We start from the raw sequence: 21,154 nt of genomic DNA on the forward strand, positions 1-21,154 counted from the left end.
ATTTAAACTAGATCGACCAAATAGTTTGTCTTCTTCTTCTTTTTCTTCTTCCTCTTTTTGTATAGTCATGACTATATGTTTTTTCAATGTGCCTCCAGTTTCTATCGTTTTTGTTATAATTCGACTTAAATCTTCACTTCATTCTACTCTTCCGTCTCTTACTCTGTAATTAATTTTATCTACCTCGCATCTCAGTCGCATAGCGTCTTACTATCGATTTTCGAAATGTTTTCATCTTTGCTGTTTCTAATTAGCAATGTTTTGTCCTCTCTGCGTCAAGTCGTGTTTTTGACGCATATGTCATTATTGATCTGATGACTGTTATATAAATTCTGCCTTTCATTTCTTTTCAGATATTTTTATTTCTCTATATTGTTTCATTCAAGCAACCTGCGGCTCTCTTTGCTCTATTCACTTGATCTTCCACTTCTGTTTCGAGCTTTCCTTAGCTAAATAGTGTGATGCCTAGATATTTAAACTCCATCACTTGTTCTATCTGACCCTCCAGCTCTAATTTACATCTTAGTAGATTTGCTGGTATAACCGTGTATTTTATCTTTTTTCGGGAAATTAACATGTTCAATTTTCTGGCGTTTATATTAAATTGGTATAGCATACGTTGTAAGTAAATCATCTTCATTTTGAAATATTAGTATTGCATCGTCTGCATTGCAGTTTATTTTAAGTTGTTTTTCTCCCATTTGATATCCTCTTTTAGTAGTTACTTTTTTATTATTTCATCCATGAGGTTGAACAATAAAGGACTCAGGGAATCTCCCTGTCTTATCCCATTGTCAGCGTCAATTGGGTAAGTTAGTTCTTCTTCTACTTTTACTTTTATTGTGTTGTTCTGGTAGATATTTTCGATCGTTCTAATTATTCTTAGAGGTACCCCTCTCTTGAGTACAACAAATGGATAACGCCCTTTAAGTTTACCCTGTCAGATGCCTTGTTAATGTCCAAGAAACATAAATATGCCGAGGTTTTGTATGGTAATTATTTCTCTTGAACTTGCCTTATTATAAATATAATGTCGGTGCATGATCTTCCCAACTTATGTACAACCCTTGTTGTTCTTCTGCTTCTGCTAATGTTATAATATCATTCAGCTTGTTTGTTATCACGGTTCTCAGATGGTTATACATCTCTGATTTGATTGTTTATGTTTTTGTATTTGTAGCATACCGACTTTTTATAAATAAACTTATTTTACATCTTCATACTATATTTTTTTCATCTGTATAATTATTTATATTTTTAAGGGGAAGAAGTCCAGACTGGTACCACAAAAATTACGGATATCTATGTGGATTCTTCATAGGGAATTTACAAACCTCTTTTTACCAAAATACAAACGGTCCAGAGAGCCAAGTATGAATACCAAAGATTGTTAAATAATTTATTATTTTTACATAATAATCATCACATGACAAAATTTCAATTTATATTTTTATAACAAAATTTATAATAGTTTGAAGTAAACTATATACATTATATATTTTTATAGATGATAAATAAATATCTACTTATTGTTACTTTTGTTGTTTTTTTTTTATAATAGTCCAGGGCGCATCTGTTTTGAGATGGATGTTGAGAGGTGACTCATATTTTTTTGCAGAAATTGCCTGGAAATAACTCATATAATAATAATTGAGTTATCCTCCCACTCAAAAAGGTCCAGAACATTGCTTAAAATCAAAATGTCAAAAAATGAAGAAAAAATTCGATTTTGTTCTTCGTTTTTTGATTATAACTTTAAAAGTATTCATTTCCGACAAAAGGTGTACTAACATAAAAGTTGGGTAATTAAATTTCCTATAAGATAGGATTGGTTATATATTTTAAAAATTGTCACCCTTGTTGCAAAATATCAATAATTATGAAAAAACCATAAAAAACAAGTTTCCGCATTTTATTTTTTCCGCCATTTATGCTACACATAGGACCTTCATATTTTACCCAGAAAAACATTATAACATAATAAAACAACACTGTAAATTTCATTAAGATCGGTTCAATATATTTTGCAAAATAAATTTTGCAATCCAGCTTTCGCAAAAAATGCATTTTTTCAAAATGTTGCAGAACTGAAAATAAAGCAGATAGCAAGTTGAATTTTTTTTACATATAAAAGAACATAGTACCTTTCATTTGCAATTTGCAAAATTAAAATCGGTTAATTAGCACAGCGGCGTCAGGAATTTTTTTAAATAAACAATAATTTTTGGTGCTACGCGCAGGATAGCAGATATGTTTGCTCTGATTGGGCATTCCAATGAAATGTCAAAAATTATCGAATATTGCGGCTGTAGACAAACAAATATGTTGTTGTTAATAATAATTGTTAAGTTGGTGTTTTAGTTTTTATTGTTTTGAGAACAGAGACGAAAGTAAGTTTATACTTGTAGTGAATTTTTAAATAGTTTTTAAAAGCAACAGGGAAAATTTAAAATTTATGAACAAATAAAGTTTTTACTAAAAAAAAGTATTATTTGACATGACAGAAGCTTGAAACAAATGACTATGAATGAAAAGCCCTATCATCGACTTATTACGTATGCTTTAAATGATGACACACGGGTAAAAATTCCCGGACTCAACTGTAGAAAGAGCTTCAAATGACAAACATTTTAGCGCAAGAAAAACTCAGCTATTGTTTATACTTTTGTTGTAAATGGCACTCAACTTTGTTTAAAAGGTATTTTATTTGTTTATAAGCAGAAAAATTCATGTTTATTTAAAAAAATTCCTGACTAAAAAAAATTGAAACTTGCTATCTGTTTTATTATCAGTCCTGCAACCTGCAACAGCGAAAGCTCGATTGCAAAATTTATTGAACTAATCTTAATGAAATTTACAGTATTGTTTTATTGTATCATACAGTTTTTCTGTAGTGAAATATGAAGGTCCTAAGTGTAGCATAAATGGTTGAAAAAAGTAAAATACGAATACTTGTTTTTTTTTATGGTTTTTCGCAATTATTGCTATTTTGCAACAAGGGTGACAATTTTTTAAATATTTAACCAATGCTATCTTGCAGGAAATTTAATTATGCAACTTTTATGTTAGCGCAATTTTTCTCGAAAATAAATAGTTTTAAAGTTATAATCAAAAAACGAAAAAAACATCGAATTTTTCCTTCATTTTTTGGCATTTTGAATATTTAAACAATGTTTCGGACCTTTTTGAGTGTGAGGATAACTCAAATATTATTATATGAGTTATTTCATAGCAATTTCTGCAAAAAATATGAGTTACCTCTCAACATCCAAATTTACTTATATTCTTACAGATGCTGTCTGTCCGAGAAATTATTTAATCATAATGGAAACTAAATTTAATGAAAAATTTCTCTATAAAAGGTTTATTTATTTAAAAACTCTTACAGGGTTATCACAGAAGGTTTTCGCTTTAAAAAGAGCATCATCAGTGCTGTTACAGGTATGACAAACTGAGCCACCAAAAATACATAGGTTAAAGCCTTTTAATTATTGACTAAATGTCTTACATTGACATAATAAATGAAAAATCCAAAGGATGGATACAATCCTTAAGGCAACAGTTGCCTCTCACCGTCCTCAATGTGAAGACATAATATTGTCTATTTTGCAACACACGTGCCTCGTGGGAGTCATATAATGCTAAAATTTTGGATTTTTCATGTAATGTGTCAATGTAAATCAGTGTAAGTCAATAATTAAAGAGTTTTAACCTATGTATTTTTGGTGGCTCAGCAGATCATGCATTTAACAGTACTGATGATGGCTCTTTTTAGAGCGAAAACGTTCTGTGATAAATGTAGCCCTTTAAGGGCTTTTAAATAAATATACCTTTTGTAAAGGAATTTTTCATTAAATTTATTTGTAGTTAATTCAGCCAGCTACAGGAAATTCTTCCTTGTGTATTTTCATAATGGAAGTAAATAACTAATACAATATGCAGATTTACATATTGCAGAGCAATGTTCGGGACATCTATTCAGCCAAATTTCAAATGTATTTTTTGGGTAGGTACTATTGTACTATATACCCAATACGTTATATACAGGGTAGCGAGAAAGTATGGAAACACGGTAGTTTCTCGGAAACCGCCAGAACGATTTTTATAGATTTTGGTGAGTAAAGGTTTTCTGATGCGGCCGATATTATAGTGGTAATTATATTGTTGTCAAATCTTCCGTTTTTCTGTAAATCTAATTAAATTTCTTATTTCAAATGGAACACCCTGTATATTTTTCACTTTTTGACGTCCTTAAGAGATACTGATTATTTTTCATGTTATATTCCCTATACATAAATGCCATAATTTCGGAGTTATTGCTACATTTATAAAAAAATAATTTTAACAAATTATAAAAGTCAATTTTATCGGCCCGGTGGACATTATTTTAAATTCTTTGGATCCTTGGGAAAAAAGGTATTTTGCAATTTTTCTCTAAAGTTAATCGTTTCCGAGTTATAAACAATTTAAAACTGAAAAAAAACGAAAAATGACGATTTTGTAGGTTCAAAAACGCAAGTAAAAAATAGTATTTTTGAAACTACGAAGTGTAAATTCAAGTTCAAATCTTATTTTATTAGTTACCGATAAGTAATTTGGACTTATTTCATTTTAAAACACTGCTTTTTAGTTGTTAATGCAGCCCGATCGGTTGTCCTCTCATATGCGCTTCATTACCAATTAAAAAAAAACAGTATTTTAGAATAAAACGTACCAAAAATTCTTATAGGGAGCTGATAGAAGAAGGTTGAATCGTAAACTTAAGTACTTCGTAATTTCAAAAAGTATTTTTTACTTGTGTTTTTAAACCTTAAAAATCGTAATTTTTCGATTTTTTTCAGTTTTAAATTGTTTATAACTCGGAGAAGATTAACTTTAGAGAAAAATTAAAAAATACCTTTTTTGTTCCCAACGATCTAAAGAACCTAAAATAATATCTACCCGGGCCTAAAAGATTGACTTTTATAATTTGTTAACAATTTTTTTTAATAAATGTAGCAATAACTCCGAAATTATGGCATTTAGGTATAGGTAATATAACATGAAAAATAATCAGTATCTTTAAAAACTTCAAAACGTAAAAAATATACAGGGTGTTCCATTTGAAATAAGAAAGTTCATTAGATTTCCAGAAAAACGGAAGTATTGACAACAATGTAATTACCACTATAATCGGCCGCATTAAAAGATCCTTACCCACCAAAATCTATAAAAATCGTTCTAGCGGTTTCCGAGAAATTACCGTGTTTTGATACTTTCTCGCTACCCTGTATACAAAAATTCCCGTCACAGTTCGGATGCATATAAGAGTTATTAACAAATAAATGTCAAAAATGGCAGTTTTTTCGTTTAAATCGATACAAGTACAAATATTACTTAGAGCTTAGAGTATTCATCTTTTAGTAGATGGTTTAAAATGGTAGCAAAGGTTTAAAATGTCAGTTTTTGAATTTTGGTCCAATCATTTGTTGCTTGGGAAATTGCAAAATATAGTGAAAATTTAGAAAATCAAAAATTTGCTGTAACTTTTGCAAAAATTAACGAAGGACATTAATATTGCATAAAAAGTTGAGTCAAGTAGTCCTTATAATGCACAAATATTTCGAAACTATTATTTAATTAGTTTAAATTTTATTCAATTTATTTATCCCACAGAGCTTTTTTACAATGTTATTGTTAAGAAAATATAATGATACAGCGATTTTGACGGTATTACCACATAAAAGAGGATATACATTTTCAATATATTTAATAAAAATCAATAAAAGTCATTTTTACTATTGCAAAAATATTTTATTAGTCATTTTTGGCTTAAAAAATAATTTGAATAACTTTGTTAATATTGACTGTAGGCTAAATCCACGATATTTGTAAAGCTGATATTTTACGTGAATTCTCACAAAAAAAATCGCCTAGGTCAATTAGGCTCAAAGCTAGCCACTTTTTTTATTCACAGCAACTTTGTTGATAATAATTAAGCAACGAAACTAGCGTCATTTTGAAGATCAAAGTGTATACAGGGTGATTGATTAGTGTGATAAAGCTCCGTAGATCCACTATAGTAATAGATAGCAATAAAAGTTAATAATAAAAATTTTAGCCAACTTTGAGCTTTACGAAATTAGTTAGAGTGTTACAGTGTGTTCGATAACATAGTAGTAGACCAAACTTATGTTTTTTTTTTAATGGAACACCCTGCATTTTATTTTATATTCGAAATCCTGTCAACTTTTCCATCACAAAAATATAAAGGTTTGTTATGTTACACAGGGTATTTACAAAGTTATTATTTAAATTTTATATGAAAATCGTAACAAGTTCAACTCCCTGTATAAGTAAAAATAAGCACAACAGCAAGGTTTATTGATGCCATATTTTTTTATTTATTGTCAAAATTTTCAAAAATGATTGATATTGCTAATTTTCTTTATATCTGATACATACAGGGTGAATCAAAACGCAAGTACATTATTTTCTCAGTAATTTTAAATGGAACACCTGTATTCTATTGAAAAGTACCATTACCGTACTTTAATTTGTATATAACATTCCCTATGTCTAAATTTATTAGTTATCGAGATTTTTTTCGAGTATAGTGTGTAAATTGTTCCCAAATTTTAAGTAAGCCATGACTGAATTGTCGAAAACTGACAGTTCATCATGATAAAACTGTTATTGTGTTATTAAATAGTTGAGATGAATTTTACTGTTGAGGAAATAGTAAATCTGGCTGGATATTGGAAGAGTGCAATAAAAATGCGTTATTATCAGTATCACTTTATCATGAACATGAAAGACAACAACCTACAATAGCATGCTTTGAAAGAATAAAAGATCAGTTTAACCTCACTGGTTCAGTTATGTATAAAAAAGCGAACGAACAAAAAGTACTGGAACAGAGGAAAACTAAATTAATGTGTTGCTGGCAGTTACTAAAAATCCACATACAAGTATATGGGCCATTCCACGAACATACGCCTGTTTTGGATTACTTCGACAACGAATATTTTACTGTGCAAAATAAGAAGAACGAAAGTAAATTGCAAATTACATTGTTGTTTATTGGAATAATTATTAGCGCCATTTACTTTCGTACTTCTTATGTTGCACAGTAAAATATTCGTTGTCGAAGTAATCCAAAACAGGCGTATGTTCGTGGAATGGCCCATATGAAATATTTCCAAAGAAATAGAACAAACTTACTACTCTGTGCAAAAAATTCTTGCAAAAAACAAAATGCACCCTTACCGCATTCAAATGCACCAAGAATTAATTCAGGAAGATTTTGAAAAGAGAATATTATTTTGTGAATGGGACTTAGATAAAATCAATCAACAGATAAATTTCTTGGATACTGTACTATTTGGAGATGAAGCTGCGTTTCATAAAAACGGTTCAGTCATGGCTTACTTAAAATTTGGAATAATTTAGACACTTAATTAATAATTTGCTCTGAAAAATGAAAATATCACGAAAACTAATAAATTTAGACATAGGGAATGCTATATAAAAATTAAAGTACGGTACTGGTACTTGTCAATAGTGATATAAAATGCAGGGTATTCCATTTAAAATTACTGAGAAAATAATGTACTTGCGTTTTGATTCACCCTGTATTTGATATAAAGAAAATTAGCAATAACAATAATTTTTGAAAATTTTTACAATAAATCTTGCGGTTACGTGGAAGAGCGCTTCTTAGCTGGTGTTTCTAGGAACATCATCTAAGAGCGAACGTCGCCTTTTGCTTTATTATAATTATTACTGTTTGTCTAGTTTGTAGTTTTTTTTGAAAAAAAGCAATAAAGTCATTATTATTATTATTATTATTAAATAAAAATAGTATGGCATCAATAAGTCATTGCTGTTATGCTTATTTTTATTTATACAGGGAGTCGAACTTGTTACGATTTTTATATAAAATTAATTATAACTTTGTCAATACCCTGTATAACATAACAAACCTTTATATTTTTGTGATGGAGAAGTTGACAGAATTTCGCATATAAAATAAAATATAGAGTATTCCATATAAAAAAAACATAAGTTTGCTCTGCCACTATGTTAGCGAACACCCTGTAATATTCTAATTAATTTTGAAATGTGATGCTCAAAGTTGGCTACAATTTTTGTTATTAACTTTTATTGCTATCTATTACTGTAGCGCATCTACTGAGCTTTATCACACTAATCAATCACCCTGTAGGTAAACAAATTTGAGAGTAAGCAGGGAAAAAGCGAAAACTGACCGTTTTTCACCCTAATTTGTTAATAACTAATTATGTTCAAACTACTGTAGAAAACATATAGGTTCTTGTTAGAGAAGTTCATGCATCTCAAAAAACTGTCTTTAGCTTGACCGAGTCGGTGTCACAAAAAGGGTCCTTTTTTTGCTTATTTCCCTAGCTTTAACGACCGATACAAGTCCTGAATATACATTTGTGCAAATTTTTAGAAAAATTTATAAACTGGAACTGAAAATCGCCCTTTTAATTTAAATATTATGTTGTCAAAGATATTGTTTGTTTCATAATATGTATATGACACAACACTTGGTAATAACTCCTGCAAAACAAAATATTTCTGCGAATATTTACCAGGAATACTGACTAACCATAATAAAACTCCAATAATGACTAAGATAAGAGAAATAATAACACAAAGTGGGAATTTTAAATACCTTTAGATGTAAATCATATCACTATAATCGCAAAACATTTCGAAGTTTGATTCGGTAGTGTAACAATTATTACAGCAAAAAATGTCTTTCTCGAAAAAGAAAAATACGATACGAAGAAAAATTAAAAAAGTTGGTGATAGACTAAGTGATTTTGTGGTAAACTTACAATATCCCAGTGATACGGAGAACATAGGAAATCATACCAATGTGTCTCCCACAAAAATTGAGGCAAGAGGTGCCTGTGAGTGGTTAAGAGCAACAGGGTTCCCGCAATACGCCGATGGTGAGTATATTAATACTTATTATGAGTATATTTATATATTATCATCATTATCAATCAGCCCTGATTTGTCCATTGTTGAACATAGGCATCGTCTTTATACACTCACCGGCAGAGAAAACGGGCACCCCAAAAAATGGGTCATTTTTAATGTCTTGTATTTCCTAAACCTGATGTCCAATTTAAGTAATTTTTTTAATATGTTATAGCCTTATTCTTTATCAATATCGCTGTAATAATATTGTTGCTAGACAGGTACATTGTCATTGTATACAGGGTGTACGAATCAAACTGTGTTTTTTTATCAAACTTTGGAACACCCTGTGGAATGTTCTAGCTTTTATAAAATACTAAAATTAAAACCCAACTATAGCCACAGATTTTCTTAACATTCTGTTTTTTATTCATTCGCTTATGTTGGATAATAAAAAAGTTAGGCACTTTAACAACTACCCCTGTTTTTCGTCAATACAGGGTGTTTTTCAATAAGTACGGCAAGCTTTAAGGGGTAATTCTGCATGATAAAATAATGACAGTTTGCTTTATAAACTTATGCTCGCAAATACTTCGTTTCTGAGATAGGGGGTGTTGAAATTGTTCTTACAAACTGACGATTTATTTATTGCTCTAAAACGGTTTGTGATATGCAAATTAAATTTGGAGATTTTAAGAGCTAGTTATTGCGCATTTTTTGGCATACAATTGAGAATTTTATATTCACCATTGGCGTGCATACGGGATATATCTAAAATATTTATACCCGTATGCACGCCAATGGTGAATATAAAATTCTTAATTGTATGCCAAAAAATGCGCAATAACTACCTCTTAAAAGCTACCAAATTTTATTTGCATGTCACAAACCGTTTTAGAGAAATAAATAAATCGTCAGTTTGTAAGAACAATTTCAACACCCCCTATCTCGGAAACGAAGCATTTGCGGGCATACGTTTATAAAGCAAACTGTCATTATTTTATCATGCAGAATTACCCCTTAAAGTTTGCCGTACTTATTTAAAAACACCCTGTATTAACGAAAAACAGGGGTATAGTATTTTTACTACAAAAACGTTATTACGTAGGTCAAAATTTTTGACGTAAGAGAACTGTCAAAACATTAGAATGTGACTTTTCATTATTGCTATGTTTTTTATAAACACTGCAATAATGAAAAGTCACATTCTAATGTTTTGACAGTTCTCTTACGTCAAAAATTTTGACCTACGTAATAACGTTTTTGTAGTAAAAATACTATAGTTGTTAAAGTGCTTAACTTTTTTATTATCCAACATAAGCGAATGAATCAAAAAACAGAATGTTAAGAAAACCTGAGGCTATAGTTTGGTTATAATTTCAGTATTTTATAAAAGCTAGAACATTCCACATGGTGTTCCAAAGTTTGAGAAAAAACACAGTTTGATTCGTACACCCTGTATACAATGACAATTTACCTGTCTAGCAACAATATTATTACAGCGATATTGATAAAGAATAAGGCTATAACAAATTAAAAAAATTACTTAAATCGGACATCAGGTTTAGGAAATACAAGACATTAAAAATGACCCATTTTTTGGGGTGCCGGTTTTCTCTGCCGGTGAGTGTATTTCCATGTATTTATGTTCTGCGCATCTGCTATCCAATTGGTCACAATTCTTTTGAGGTCGTCGGTCCATCTCCATTCGGCCGTCGGTCCAGCAACTTGTCCCGTCCATCTCCATTTTTGCCTTGTAATACGTTCAATAGTATCTTCCACTCCGGTTCGTCTATGAACTTCCTCGTTTCCTAGTCTATTTCTCAAGCTTATTCCAAGTATTGATCTCTCCATTTTACGTTGTGTCCTCAATTTTTCCGCTGATGTGTTGTGTGAGTTAAGGCTTAATGCACTGGTTGAAAGCTTTCCTTTTTAAATGGATTGGGGCATTTGTTTTAAAGACGTTTCTCATTTTTCCGAATGCAGACCAACCTGAGTTTACTCTTCTGGAGCTCACATGTTTGGCTGTCTGGCGTTAATCTTCTTTCGTAGCCCAAATACATATCTTACGTGTATGTGTATTTTACGCATTAATGTTCTGAGAAATAGAACCTCTACCAGACGTACTCTAAATGGCAGCACTCGATATTAGAGATATAGTCTGATGCCTACAAACAAAAATTATATTTTATTTGGTTAGTACCTTTCGATTCTTCTTCATTCTTCTGAGGCCATCTTCATTTGTACCTCGGTCAGTCCACGGGACCCTAAGTACTCTCCGGTATAACCATATCTTAAACGTGCAGGTTTTGGACATATCTTCGTTCAAGTCAGATAAGACAAAGGGCAGATAAGACGTAGCATCACAGCATCTTACTTTTGTACTAAGGAAGAGCTTGTGGCTCTTGAAGAAGGCCCTTACCCGATTGAATGTGGATCTAGCTTTTCTGATACGTTCTCTTATCACCTGGTTGTTGTTCTCTCTCCTATAGCCCACCCCCCAGCATTCACCTCCAAGTATCCCCTGTCCCTGTTTGTTCTCCTCCAATTATCTACCCTCAATATCTCTTCAGCTTTGGTTCTCACTTCGTCCATCCACCTCTTCCTTGGTCTTCTTACTGGCCTACGTCCAGCCATAGTTCCGATAAGAGTTCTACTAGGTGTTCTGTCAATATCCATTCTTATAAGGTGGCCTGTCTCCCAGCGCAATCTTTGTAATTAGTATAACTCGTGGTTGAACCTTATTCTCCATATACCATTGTCGGAAATGGATTCCAATATTATTTTTAATATATTTCTTTCAAAATTATTAATAAGGGTGATTTTCTTTTCTGGTATGATCCATGTTTCTACACCATATGGTGCTATTGGTCGTATGATGGTTTCATATATTTTAAATTTTACTTTCCTATGGATGTCTTTGGATCCAAACACGTGTGACAGAGAGAAGTATGCTTTGTTAGCAAGCATTATCCGTTTGGTTGTTGGTCCATTATTTATTATGGTGCCGAGATAGTTGTAGTGCGCCACTCTTTCTACTGAGGTTTGGTTGACGTAGAGTTGACCGTCTGTGGCGTCTGTTATCTTTTTCTTGCCAATTATTATGAGCTTTGTCTTCTTTACGTTTAAATTGAGTCAATTTTGTTAACTGTAATACGTGGTTGTCTTCATTAGAACTTATAGGTCTTCTAGGTTGTCTGCAAATACTAGGGTATCATATGCATGCAAAATAATAATAGTTAAATCTCTCTTAAAGATATGACCAAACAAATTCTTGTTTTTCAGACAATCAGTTTCCAATTGATAAATGTAAGGTGTATCAAGACCATCCTCTATTAGAGGAAAATCTTCTACTTTCCCTTTTTAAACGATTAGACATTTTGAACGCTTACAGTCCTCTACATCAAGAGACTCTGGTAAATGCAGATGATGAATCCGATGAAGATGAGTGCTGTGCCTTGTCGAAACACTGGACCTATCAACGTGATACCAAGCGATGGTCTAGAACTAGTTTCCAACCAGCTCCAGGTAAGTAGATCATTCACGAATCTTTAAAAAATACGTTTACCTATGATATAATGCTCTGAAAATATTTTCTTGCGGAATCTTAATACAATTAACTATTTTTAATTGGGAATAAGCCGCAATTTTACTTTAAAATAAGTTTATTTTGACGTTTCGATTTTCACTTCGGAAATCGTTCTTAATATCTTCTAATAATTTAATTTTATCTTAGTCATTCATATTGAAAATTCAGACATATATGTATATTATAAATTTTTAAGTAGATCACTTTAAAATGATATGGGACATAAAATGGGACGACTTTATTAGAAGATAGTTCACTCGATTGCATAAGATTATTATGTTTTTTTGCTTTATCTACTACCTTCTTCACTCTCTCCAGTCCTAAATATTTTCTCTTTAGTTTCAAATTTCCAAATTTGATATATCCTCTAGTAGTTGGTCTTTCCATCTTATCGATTGGTCTTCCTCTTGGTCTCCATGGTTCTGTCCATATCTAAATTCTCAACTGTATTTAGCTAACTTTCTCTGTTGACGGTTGCCAACAAAGCTGCCATGGTACTATGGTTCTGAAACGATCTTATCTCCCTCCTTATCCAGTAGAGGTATTTCTCCAAATCTGTTTTTCAGCAGTTGTATCTTCGGCGTTTCTAATCAAGCACAGCATTAATCTATTTTGGGTATTTGGTATTTTAGGTCCCACGGAAAGGAATCTTAGCTTCAGTTAGTGAAATGCAATCTTAGATTTCCCCTAGTCTTCTTCCAATTCATCGTTCGTTTGCTTTGCAAGTTTAGAAAGCACGAATTCAGGTTGTTGTCCCAGAACTTGGTCTCAATAAAAGTCTTTAGTTCTTCAGGTCTAAATCTTTGAGGTGTTTTAATATGTAAATACTTTTCTACTTCAGAACATTCCAGTGATAACGTTGCAGAGCAATCGTCCTTAACAAATGAAGAGGCTTCAAATAGAGATGTAGTAGTTCCAAGACAACCAAGAGCAAGCACAAAAGAATCTCCTGCAAAGAGAGAAAGAATCAAACATCGCCACAGCTATCACACACCAGCATCAGGGTTTGACGTATCTCAAAAGACCTTGGTGGGTACACGCACCTCACTGAAACCAGTAAAAGATAGGCATCCCAGGACTTTGTCTCTGGATAATCTTGGAGATGAGTGGTCTTTACATAGCGTCGTCGATGAGTAAGTATATTCTTGGTGTTTTATAATAGCCCATAGCCCAGTAATAAAAAATAAAATCAAAATGTAATTCCGTACAGATGGAACAAATTTTATATCAAAGTTTAGGTAATAACACAAGATATTTTCAAGAAAGTATATGATTCATATGAGGGGATGATTGTTTAAACAGTGAAAAATGGGTCCTTTTACACAAAATATACCTACTTTTTTAACTGCTGCAGTTATTCATGTTTTTATGAAGGTTTTTACAATTTTTGTTTGCAAAGTTGAAGAAACAATCTTTCATATCTTCTTCTTCTTTAAGTGCCGTCTCCTAATCGAAGCTTGGATATCATCATCACTATCTTTACTCTATCTACCGCTGCTCTAAAGAGTTCTATAGAACTGCATTTAAACCAGTTCCTTAAATTCTTCAACCATGACACTCTCCTTCTTCCTATACTCCTTCCGCCTTCTATCTTTCCCTGTATTTTCAGTCTTAGCATTTCATATCGCTGTCCCCTCATTACGTGTCCCAGATATTGTAACTTTCTTATTTTTATTGTGTTTATTATTTCGCATTATTTGCCCATTTCTCGCAACACTTACGTGTTCGTTTTCTTCTGTGTCCATATTACTCTAAGCATCCTTCTGTAACACCACATTTCAAATGATTGTAGCTTATTTATGTGTTCTTGCTTCAAAATCTTTCATATAAGACTTACTAAATTAATTTTGATCCTTACTTAATTTATTTAAATATTTGTAAATCAAGATTGAAAAACAAATTTGCAAAAAAATATTACTTGCATTATAAATAAGCACTATAAAACATATTATTTTGCAGAAGTTGCGCTATGTTACCAGTAAAAACAAAAAAAATTGTTAAAAAATATTCAATAGTTTATGAGATATTTGATTTGTTTATTAAATTTTAGCATTTTTCAATTGCAAAAACGCGGTTGTTGGCGATCGAGTATCCACTTTTGAAGGTCTCATTTTTTTCTTTTATGTATATTTTCTAGTTTAATACTGCGATTCTGTCCTTCACATGAATGAGACCATAATCTTCAATCTTTAATAGTGGCTCGAATATGTTCTTAAATGTGCCTAGCTCTATTCAGGAGGTACTTACCCACTTTTACTAGGACAAAAAACTATGTCTGAATAATAAAAATCTTTTGTTAATGGTTCAAGCGTTTGATGAATAAGTAAAGCAGAAATAAGTAAAAATACTATTTTAATACTGCGATTTTATCCTTCACATGAATGTAATATATTATAAATATATAATATAATATAATATATATACACTCACCGGCACAAAATTCCGCCACCCAAAATTTTTGATTAAGTTTGACCATCTAGAACTTTATTATTTGTACTCCGATTTTCAAAATTCTTGCATCAGTTTGTAGGTACATGTATTGATGTCGTTTGTTATTATTCCGGTAACAAAAATTTTTTGCTTATATGGCATTATACGGGGGTGAATGGAAGCGTTGTATTTTCTCATAACTTTAAAAAATTCTGTGGAAAAATTGAAGGGTTTATTTTACTTCATACTCCTTTTGTATTATCCTGGAGGCATCACTTAGGTTTTGTTTTTTGAATTATCCGAATATCTCTTTTCTTTTAAGAGCTGTAAATAAAAACAATGCTTTGAAGGTTTATTTAATTAAAAATATCAAACGCTCTTAAATTAACAAAACAAAACAAAATTAACAACAAAATAAAACAAGCAAGCCAACTTGCAGCAACGACTGCTCGCAATCTGTTTGGCATCGAATAAAGATGTATTATCCTGACCTGGAGAATAGTCCGATATTCCTCTATCAGGGCCATAACTGTACTAAAATTTTCTGGAGGCCTAGAATGACGGCGAATAGAATGAATTTTTAGTTCATCCCATAAATGTTCAATAGGATTGAGATCTGGGCTGCATGCGGGCAGTTCTAATCTTATCAATCCAACCTCTATTTTATGAGTCAATCAGTGTTTTTATTTACAAAAAATGGTGCAGCTCTTACAATAAAAGAGATATTCGGGTAATTCAAAAAACAAAATTTTAGTGATGCCTCCGGGACAATACGACAAGACTATGAAACAAAAGCAGCTCTTCCATTTTTCCACAGAATTTTTTAAATTTAGGAGAAAATATAACGCTTCCATTTACCCCGGTATAATGTCATGCAAGCCCAGAAGCCATTCTTTGTTACCAGAATAATACCAAACGATATCAACACATGTACCTACAAATCAATGCAACAATCTTGAAAAGCGTAGCACAAATAGTAAAGTTATAAATTGTCAAATTTAATCAAAAATTTTGGGTGGCGGAATTTTGTGCCGGTGAGTGTATAATAATATATAATATAATGTAATATAATATGTATAATATTATTAAATCCTTAAGAGGGGCTCGAATATGTTCTTAAATGTGTCTAGCCAACTTCCTGGGTACCTCTACCGGATATATTGTCTGACCATGAATATATAAACAATTCCTTGATTTTAGCTTATAACATGAATTCCCAGATTAAATAGAATTTAATTGGTGCTTGTAGTATGCAATCCCTGTAAGGATTTTTCGAATTGAGTGACTATTTTGCATATCAAAAGTCTTCTTCTTCTTCTTGTTCTTTTTCTTCTTCTTCTTCTTCTTCACTTTGTATAGACATGACTCTGTCTGTTTTTTAAATGTGCCTCTAGTAAGTTGTCGTTCCATCGTTTTCGTGGTCTTCCCACTGATCGTCTTCCTGTTGGGGAACAGTCTCTCGCTGTCCTTACTATTCTATTTGTTGTCATTCGGCTTATGTGGTCATTCCATTCTATTCTTCTATTTCTTACCCAGTTATTAATGTTATCCACCTTGCATCTCCGTCGTATGTCTGAACTTCTAGCTCTGTCCCATGGAGTCTTACTATCAATTTTTCGAAGGGTTTTCATCTCCGCTGTTTCGAGTTATCTTTTTGCCCTCTCTGTGTCGGGTCGTGTTTCTGCGGGGTCCGGACAATTAATCCCCGGACAAATAATCCCGGACAAAAATCCCCACAAATTATCCATGACAAAAACTCCCCGGACAAAAAATCCCCACAAAAAATCTCGGACAAATAATCCCCACAAATTTTTTTGGACAAAATATCCCCACAAAAAATACCGACATAATATCCCCAAGAAATATTTGTTGCCGAATAGTTCTCTAAAAGTTTACCCGAAATTTTACGAAATTTCGAATTCCAATTCCATGCCGAAAACTTCAAATTTTACATGACAAAAGAATGTGAGTTTTTCAACAATCTTTCATAGCTGCTCGGGGAGAGGCCAGATGGGAGAAGGTATTTAGGACGGCCGGGCCTAGAAAAAGGTGGAAAGCCGCAGTCAGGGAAGATCTAAAGAAAATGTGAGTGATACAATGGAAAATAGTAGCACAGGACCGACAAACATGGAAAGCAATAGTAAACGCGGTAAAGACTTTCGAAGAGTTATAACGACATTGATGATAATGATGATGACTAAATATTTTTGACGTGCAGTTTACAAAAAAGAACAGGTTTTTTGCTCTACATTACAATCAAGATTATCGTTTTCAAAACCAGCAACTATCATCACGAATACGCAATGTTTTGAACATAGTTATTCAAAGCAGAGCGAGCAAAAGATTTAAGCGAATAATTACAACATGATTCCCACAGCCTTAGCTCATTTCCCATATCATTATCTCCCACGATTTTTGAAAAAACTCTTTTGGCATGTAAAATTTCAATCGAAATTGTAACTTAATCTGAATTGCTATTCATTATTTTCGTACCGAAAAGCGGTTTCATGGCGATTGCTATCTATAACTCTCATGCACTGAGGCTGAAAAACATTTGCGTCGATTGCATTCACGGGAAAACTTTTAGAGAATTATTCGGCAGGAAATATTTCTTGGGCATAGTTTGTCCGGGATTTTTTGTGGGGATATTTTGTCCAAAAAAATTTGTGGGATTATTTTTCCAGGATTTTTTGTGGGGATTTTTTGTCCGGGGATTATTTGTCCTAGCTTCGTTTCTGTCGCGTATGTCATTATTGGTCAGACGACTGTTTTGTAAATTGTAGACTGTTTGCTCCATTCACTTGATCTTCCACTTCTGTTTTTCGAGCCTTCCGTAGCTATGTAGATAGTGTGATGCCTAGATATTTAAACCCCATCACTTGTTCTATTATCTGACCTTCCAGCCCCAATTTACATCTAATTGGATTTGCTGTTATAACCATGCATTTTTTTCTTTTTTGGGGAAATTAACATGTTAAATTTTCTGGCGGCTATATTAAACTAGTGCAGCATAAGTTGTAAATCATCTTCACTTTGAGAGATTAGTATTGCATCGTCTGCATAGCAGATTATTTAAGTTTTTTTTTCTCCCATATTTTTTAGTTTGAACTAAAGGTTCAGGTTGAACAATAAAGGACTCAAGGAATCCCCCTGCCTTATCCCATTGCTGGTTTCAATTGGGTCAGTTAGTTCATCTTCCACTTTTACTTTTATTGTGTTGTTCTGGTAGATGTTTTTGATCGTTTTAATTATTCTTAGATGTATAACTCATTGAGTATAATAAATGGATAACGTCCTTTAATTTGACCCTGTCAAAGGCTTTCTTAAGGTCCACGAAACAAATATGCCGGTTTGTTGTATTCCAACGATTTCTCTTGAACATATCAAAGGTCCAGGTTTCTAATTTTCGTTATTAATTGCTGATTCGCGAAGGTTTCTATTCAGTTTTTTGCAAATGCAGGCAAGCGCTTTCTTCGAGCTTTTAAATAAAGCTTACCTGTGAATAAATAATTGATTTGTAAGTAGCCAGACTTAGAAGATTTGTGTCAGAAGCAGAAGAAATAATTTGTACAGATCATGCATATTATTGGCAAACTTAAAATCAGGATTAAGAAATTTTGAAGTAGACCAGTCACCAGCGGTAAAAAACTGTAAAACAGTCAACTTCTAACTTCTTCAAAATCTACCCTATGCCGAACCTGACTTTTGCCCTGGGGGTGAAAATAACCCCATCTAGGGGATGAAAATTTTTTCAATCGAAATAACTATAGAAGTCGATAGATTGACCAATTCGGAATAAGCTTTGAATTTTTTTTTGCAAAGTTGATACCTTCCAAGTTATAAGCGACTGAAACTGCATTTTTCTTTAAAAAATTCACGTTTTAAAACCGTTTTTCATGAATAACTTAAAAAAAATTATTTTATAGAAAAATCATTAAAAACAAAATTGTAGCTAATAAAAAAACAAAAAGATTCGCGTCGGAAAGACCTATGTAAACCCAATAACGATTGAGTTATTGCTCTTTAAAAGAAGGCTATTTTCGAAAAACCTCGAAATGGAGAACCTTCAATCTCAAATAACTCGAATGTGGTGCAATTTTTTAGAAAAACTTAGGAGACATCTTTTTAAGTTCATTAAAAAACCTTTCAAATGAGCTCTGATAAAAGTTTTTGCTTAAGAACTGACTGACTTATGACAAAAATAAAGTCGCTCTCTGCTTTTTTCTTTTTGAAATGTAAAAATTAAACCCTCGTCATTACAATCCTAATAGAAATGAAAAATAGTTGATTAAATCGAAAATGACATTTTTATAATTTTTAAAAAAAGTGCATTTTTCTTAAATAAACCTACAAGTATTCATGATACAAAAACGAAAAAAATAAAAATTTTTAGTAAAAAATCCTACAATTAATATTTGAAACATTTTTTTCGTAATATTATGAATACTTTTAGATTTATTTAAGAAAAATGCCCTTTTTTATGTAGGATTTTTTGTATAAAATTATTTTTTTTAAGTTATTCACGAAAAACAGTTATAACACCTGAGTTTTTTCAACGAAAAATTCATAGCTTCAATCGCTAATAATAATAACTTGGAAAATATCAACTTCAAAAAATTTTATAGAACAAAATTTACTTAGAATTGGTCAATCTGTCCACAGTTATTTTGATTGAAAAAAATTTCATCCCCTAGATGGGGTTGTTTTCACCCCAGGGCAAAAGCCCGCATCGGCGTAAGGTACATTTTGACAAAGGTTATAAATCCAAATTTTCAAGGCAATCGACCGTGATTCTCAAAATTCCACGAGAAAATGGCTGTTGATTAGACTAAAGTATATTTTGGGAAACAATTGATGTCATGTATTCGATAACGACGATAACCTTTATAAACTTGCTCATTAGTACATATTATATTATTCTTTCTTGCACTTTTTTTCCTCTTTCATAGCATATTAGCAAGTTATTGGAAGATGTTTTATTTCAATATCTATATGATTTTGTGTAATTGGCAATGTGCGTAGAAAAGTGATTTTGTACCTACTTATATTTCTTTACCATTTACAAAATACTTTTGCGAATTATTATTTGTATTTAAGTATATTCGTTCTTTTTAAAATTGCCATGGCGTTGACAGAGGAATTTATTAATTCATTCATAAAATATTTGTTTACAAATAGGTACACGGAGTATGATGACTGGATTCTAGTAAAAATGTTGTTTGTTTGACTCACCTCAATATCCATATTGAGGTGATGTTTTAACCGTTTTTATACAACTTTTCAATATTAAGTTTTTTGTTAAGTATTTCAATGTATCGACCAGTAGACGACGTTACATTCCTCAGCAAGTACAAAATTTATCAATTAAAGAAAATATCCACGAGGAAAAAAATTTCCTGTAGTTGGCTGTATACCATTTATTACAAAAAACCATAAAATCCTTTATAAAAGGTATATTTGTTAAAATCACTATACAGGGCTACATCAAGATCATAACTAGTTTTCAATCGGTTGACCGATCATCATCAGTGTTTGCTCAGAATCAGAATCCAACATGCTAACCACCAAAGTAAAAAATATTTGGGTAAAAACCCTTTACAAATAATCCGTCAAAGGAACATAGAAAATTGATGCGAATTTAAACATGGATGTTTAAAATATCCAATGTTTCCTGCTCTAGGTAACATTGAGCTCGAATTTGACTTGTTCACATCATCAATTTTCTATGTTCCTTTGACGGATTATCTGTAAAGGGTTTTTACCCAAATATTTTTTACTTTGGTGGTTAGCATGTTGGATTCTAAGCAAACACTGATGATGATCGGTCAACCGATTGAAAACTAGTTATGTTCTTGATGTAGCCCTGTATAGGGATTTTAACAAATATACCTTTTATAAAGGATTTTATGGTTTTTTTTATCAATTAAATATTTTTTATTTCAATACACAAAACAGGGTTGTTATATATTGCTCCCAATATTGTCAAGGTGTTATTAAGGACAAATTTACCTCAGTAGTATTATCTTCTTCTTCATGTGCTATGCTCGATTATCGAGCGTTAGCTATCAAATTAGCTATAGTAATTTTGTTGACGGCAGCTCAAAAAAGGGATGCAGAAGATCTATTAAACCATTATCTCAAGTTTTCAAGTTCCGGACCTCTTCTTCCGTCTACCCTGTCTTGTATTATTAAATGGAGTAT

General features: G+C 31.9%; 2 protein-coding genes across 2 annotated transcripts in view; both read left to right on the plus strand.

The window, feature by feature from the left end:
• LOC114325425 (rho GTPase-activating protein 7) overlaps positions 1–1,535 on the plus strand; it is a 198,042-nt gene extending 196,507 nt beyond the window's left edge. Inside the window, exon 13 of the mRNA XM_050641267.1 lies at positions 1,263–1,535. Within this exon, the coding sequence (XP_050497224.1) occupies positions 1,263–1,377 (115 nt within the window). The 3' untranslated portion in view covers positions 1,378–1,535. The remainder of the gene's footprint in view (positions 1–1,262) is intronic.
• Positions 1,536–12,085: 10,550 nt separating this feature from the next.
• LOC114325440 (rho GTPase-activating protein 7-like) overlaps positions 12,086–21,154 on the plus strand; it is a 68,061-nt gene continuing 58,992 nt past the window's right edge. Inside the window, exons 1-2 of the mRNA XM_050641268.1 lie at positions 12,086–12,462; positions 13,365–13,656. The gene's annotated coding sequence lies outside the window, so the exon portion shown is untranslated. The remainder of the gene's footprint in view (positions 12,463–13,364; positions 13,657–21,154) is intronic.

The sequence above is a fragment of the Diabrotica virgifera genome, chromosome 10 (assembly GCF_917563875.1).
Source record: "Diabrotica virgifera virgifera chromosome 10, PGI_DIABVI_V3a".
NCBI classification, from domain to species: domain Eukaryota; kingdom Metazoa; phylum Arthropoda; class Insecta; order Coleoptera; family Chrysomelidae; genus Diabrotica; species Diabrotica virgifera.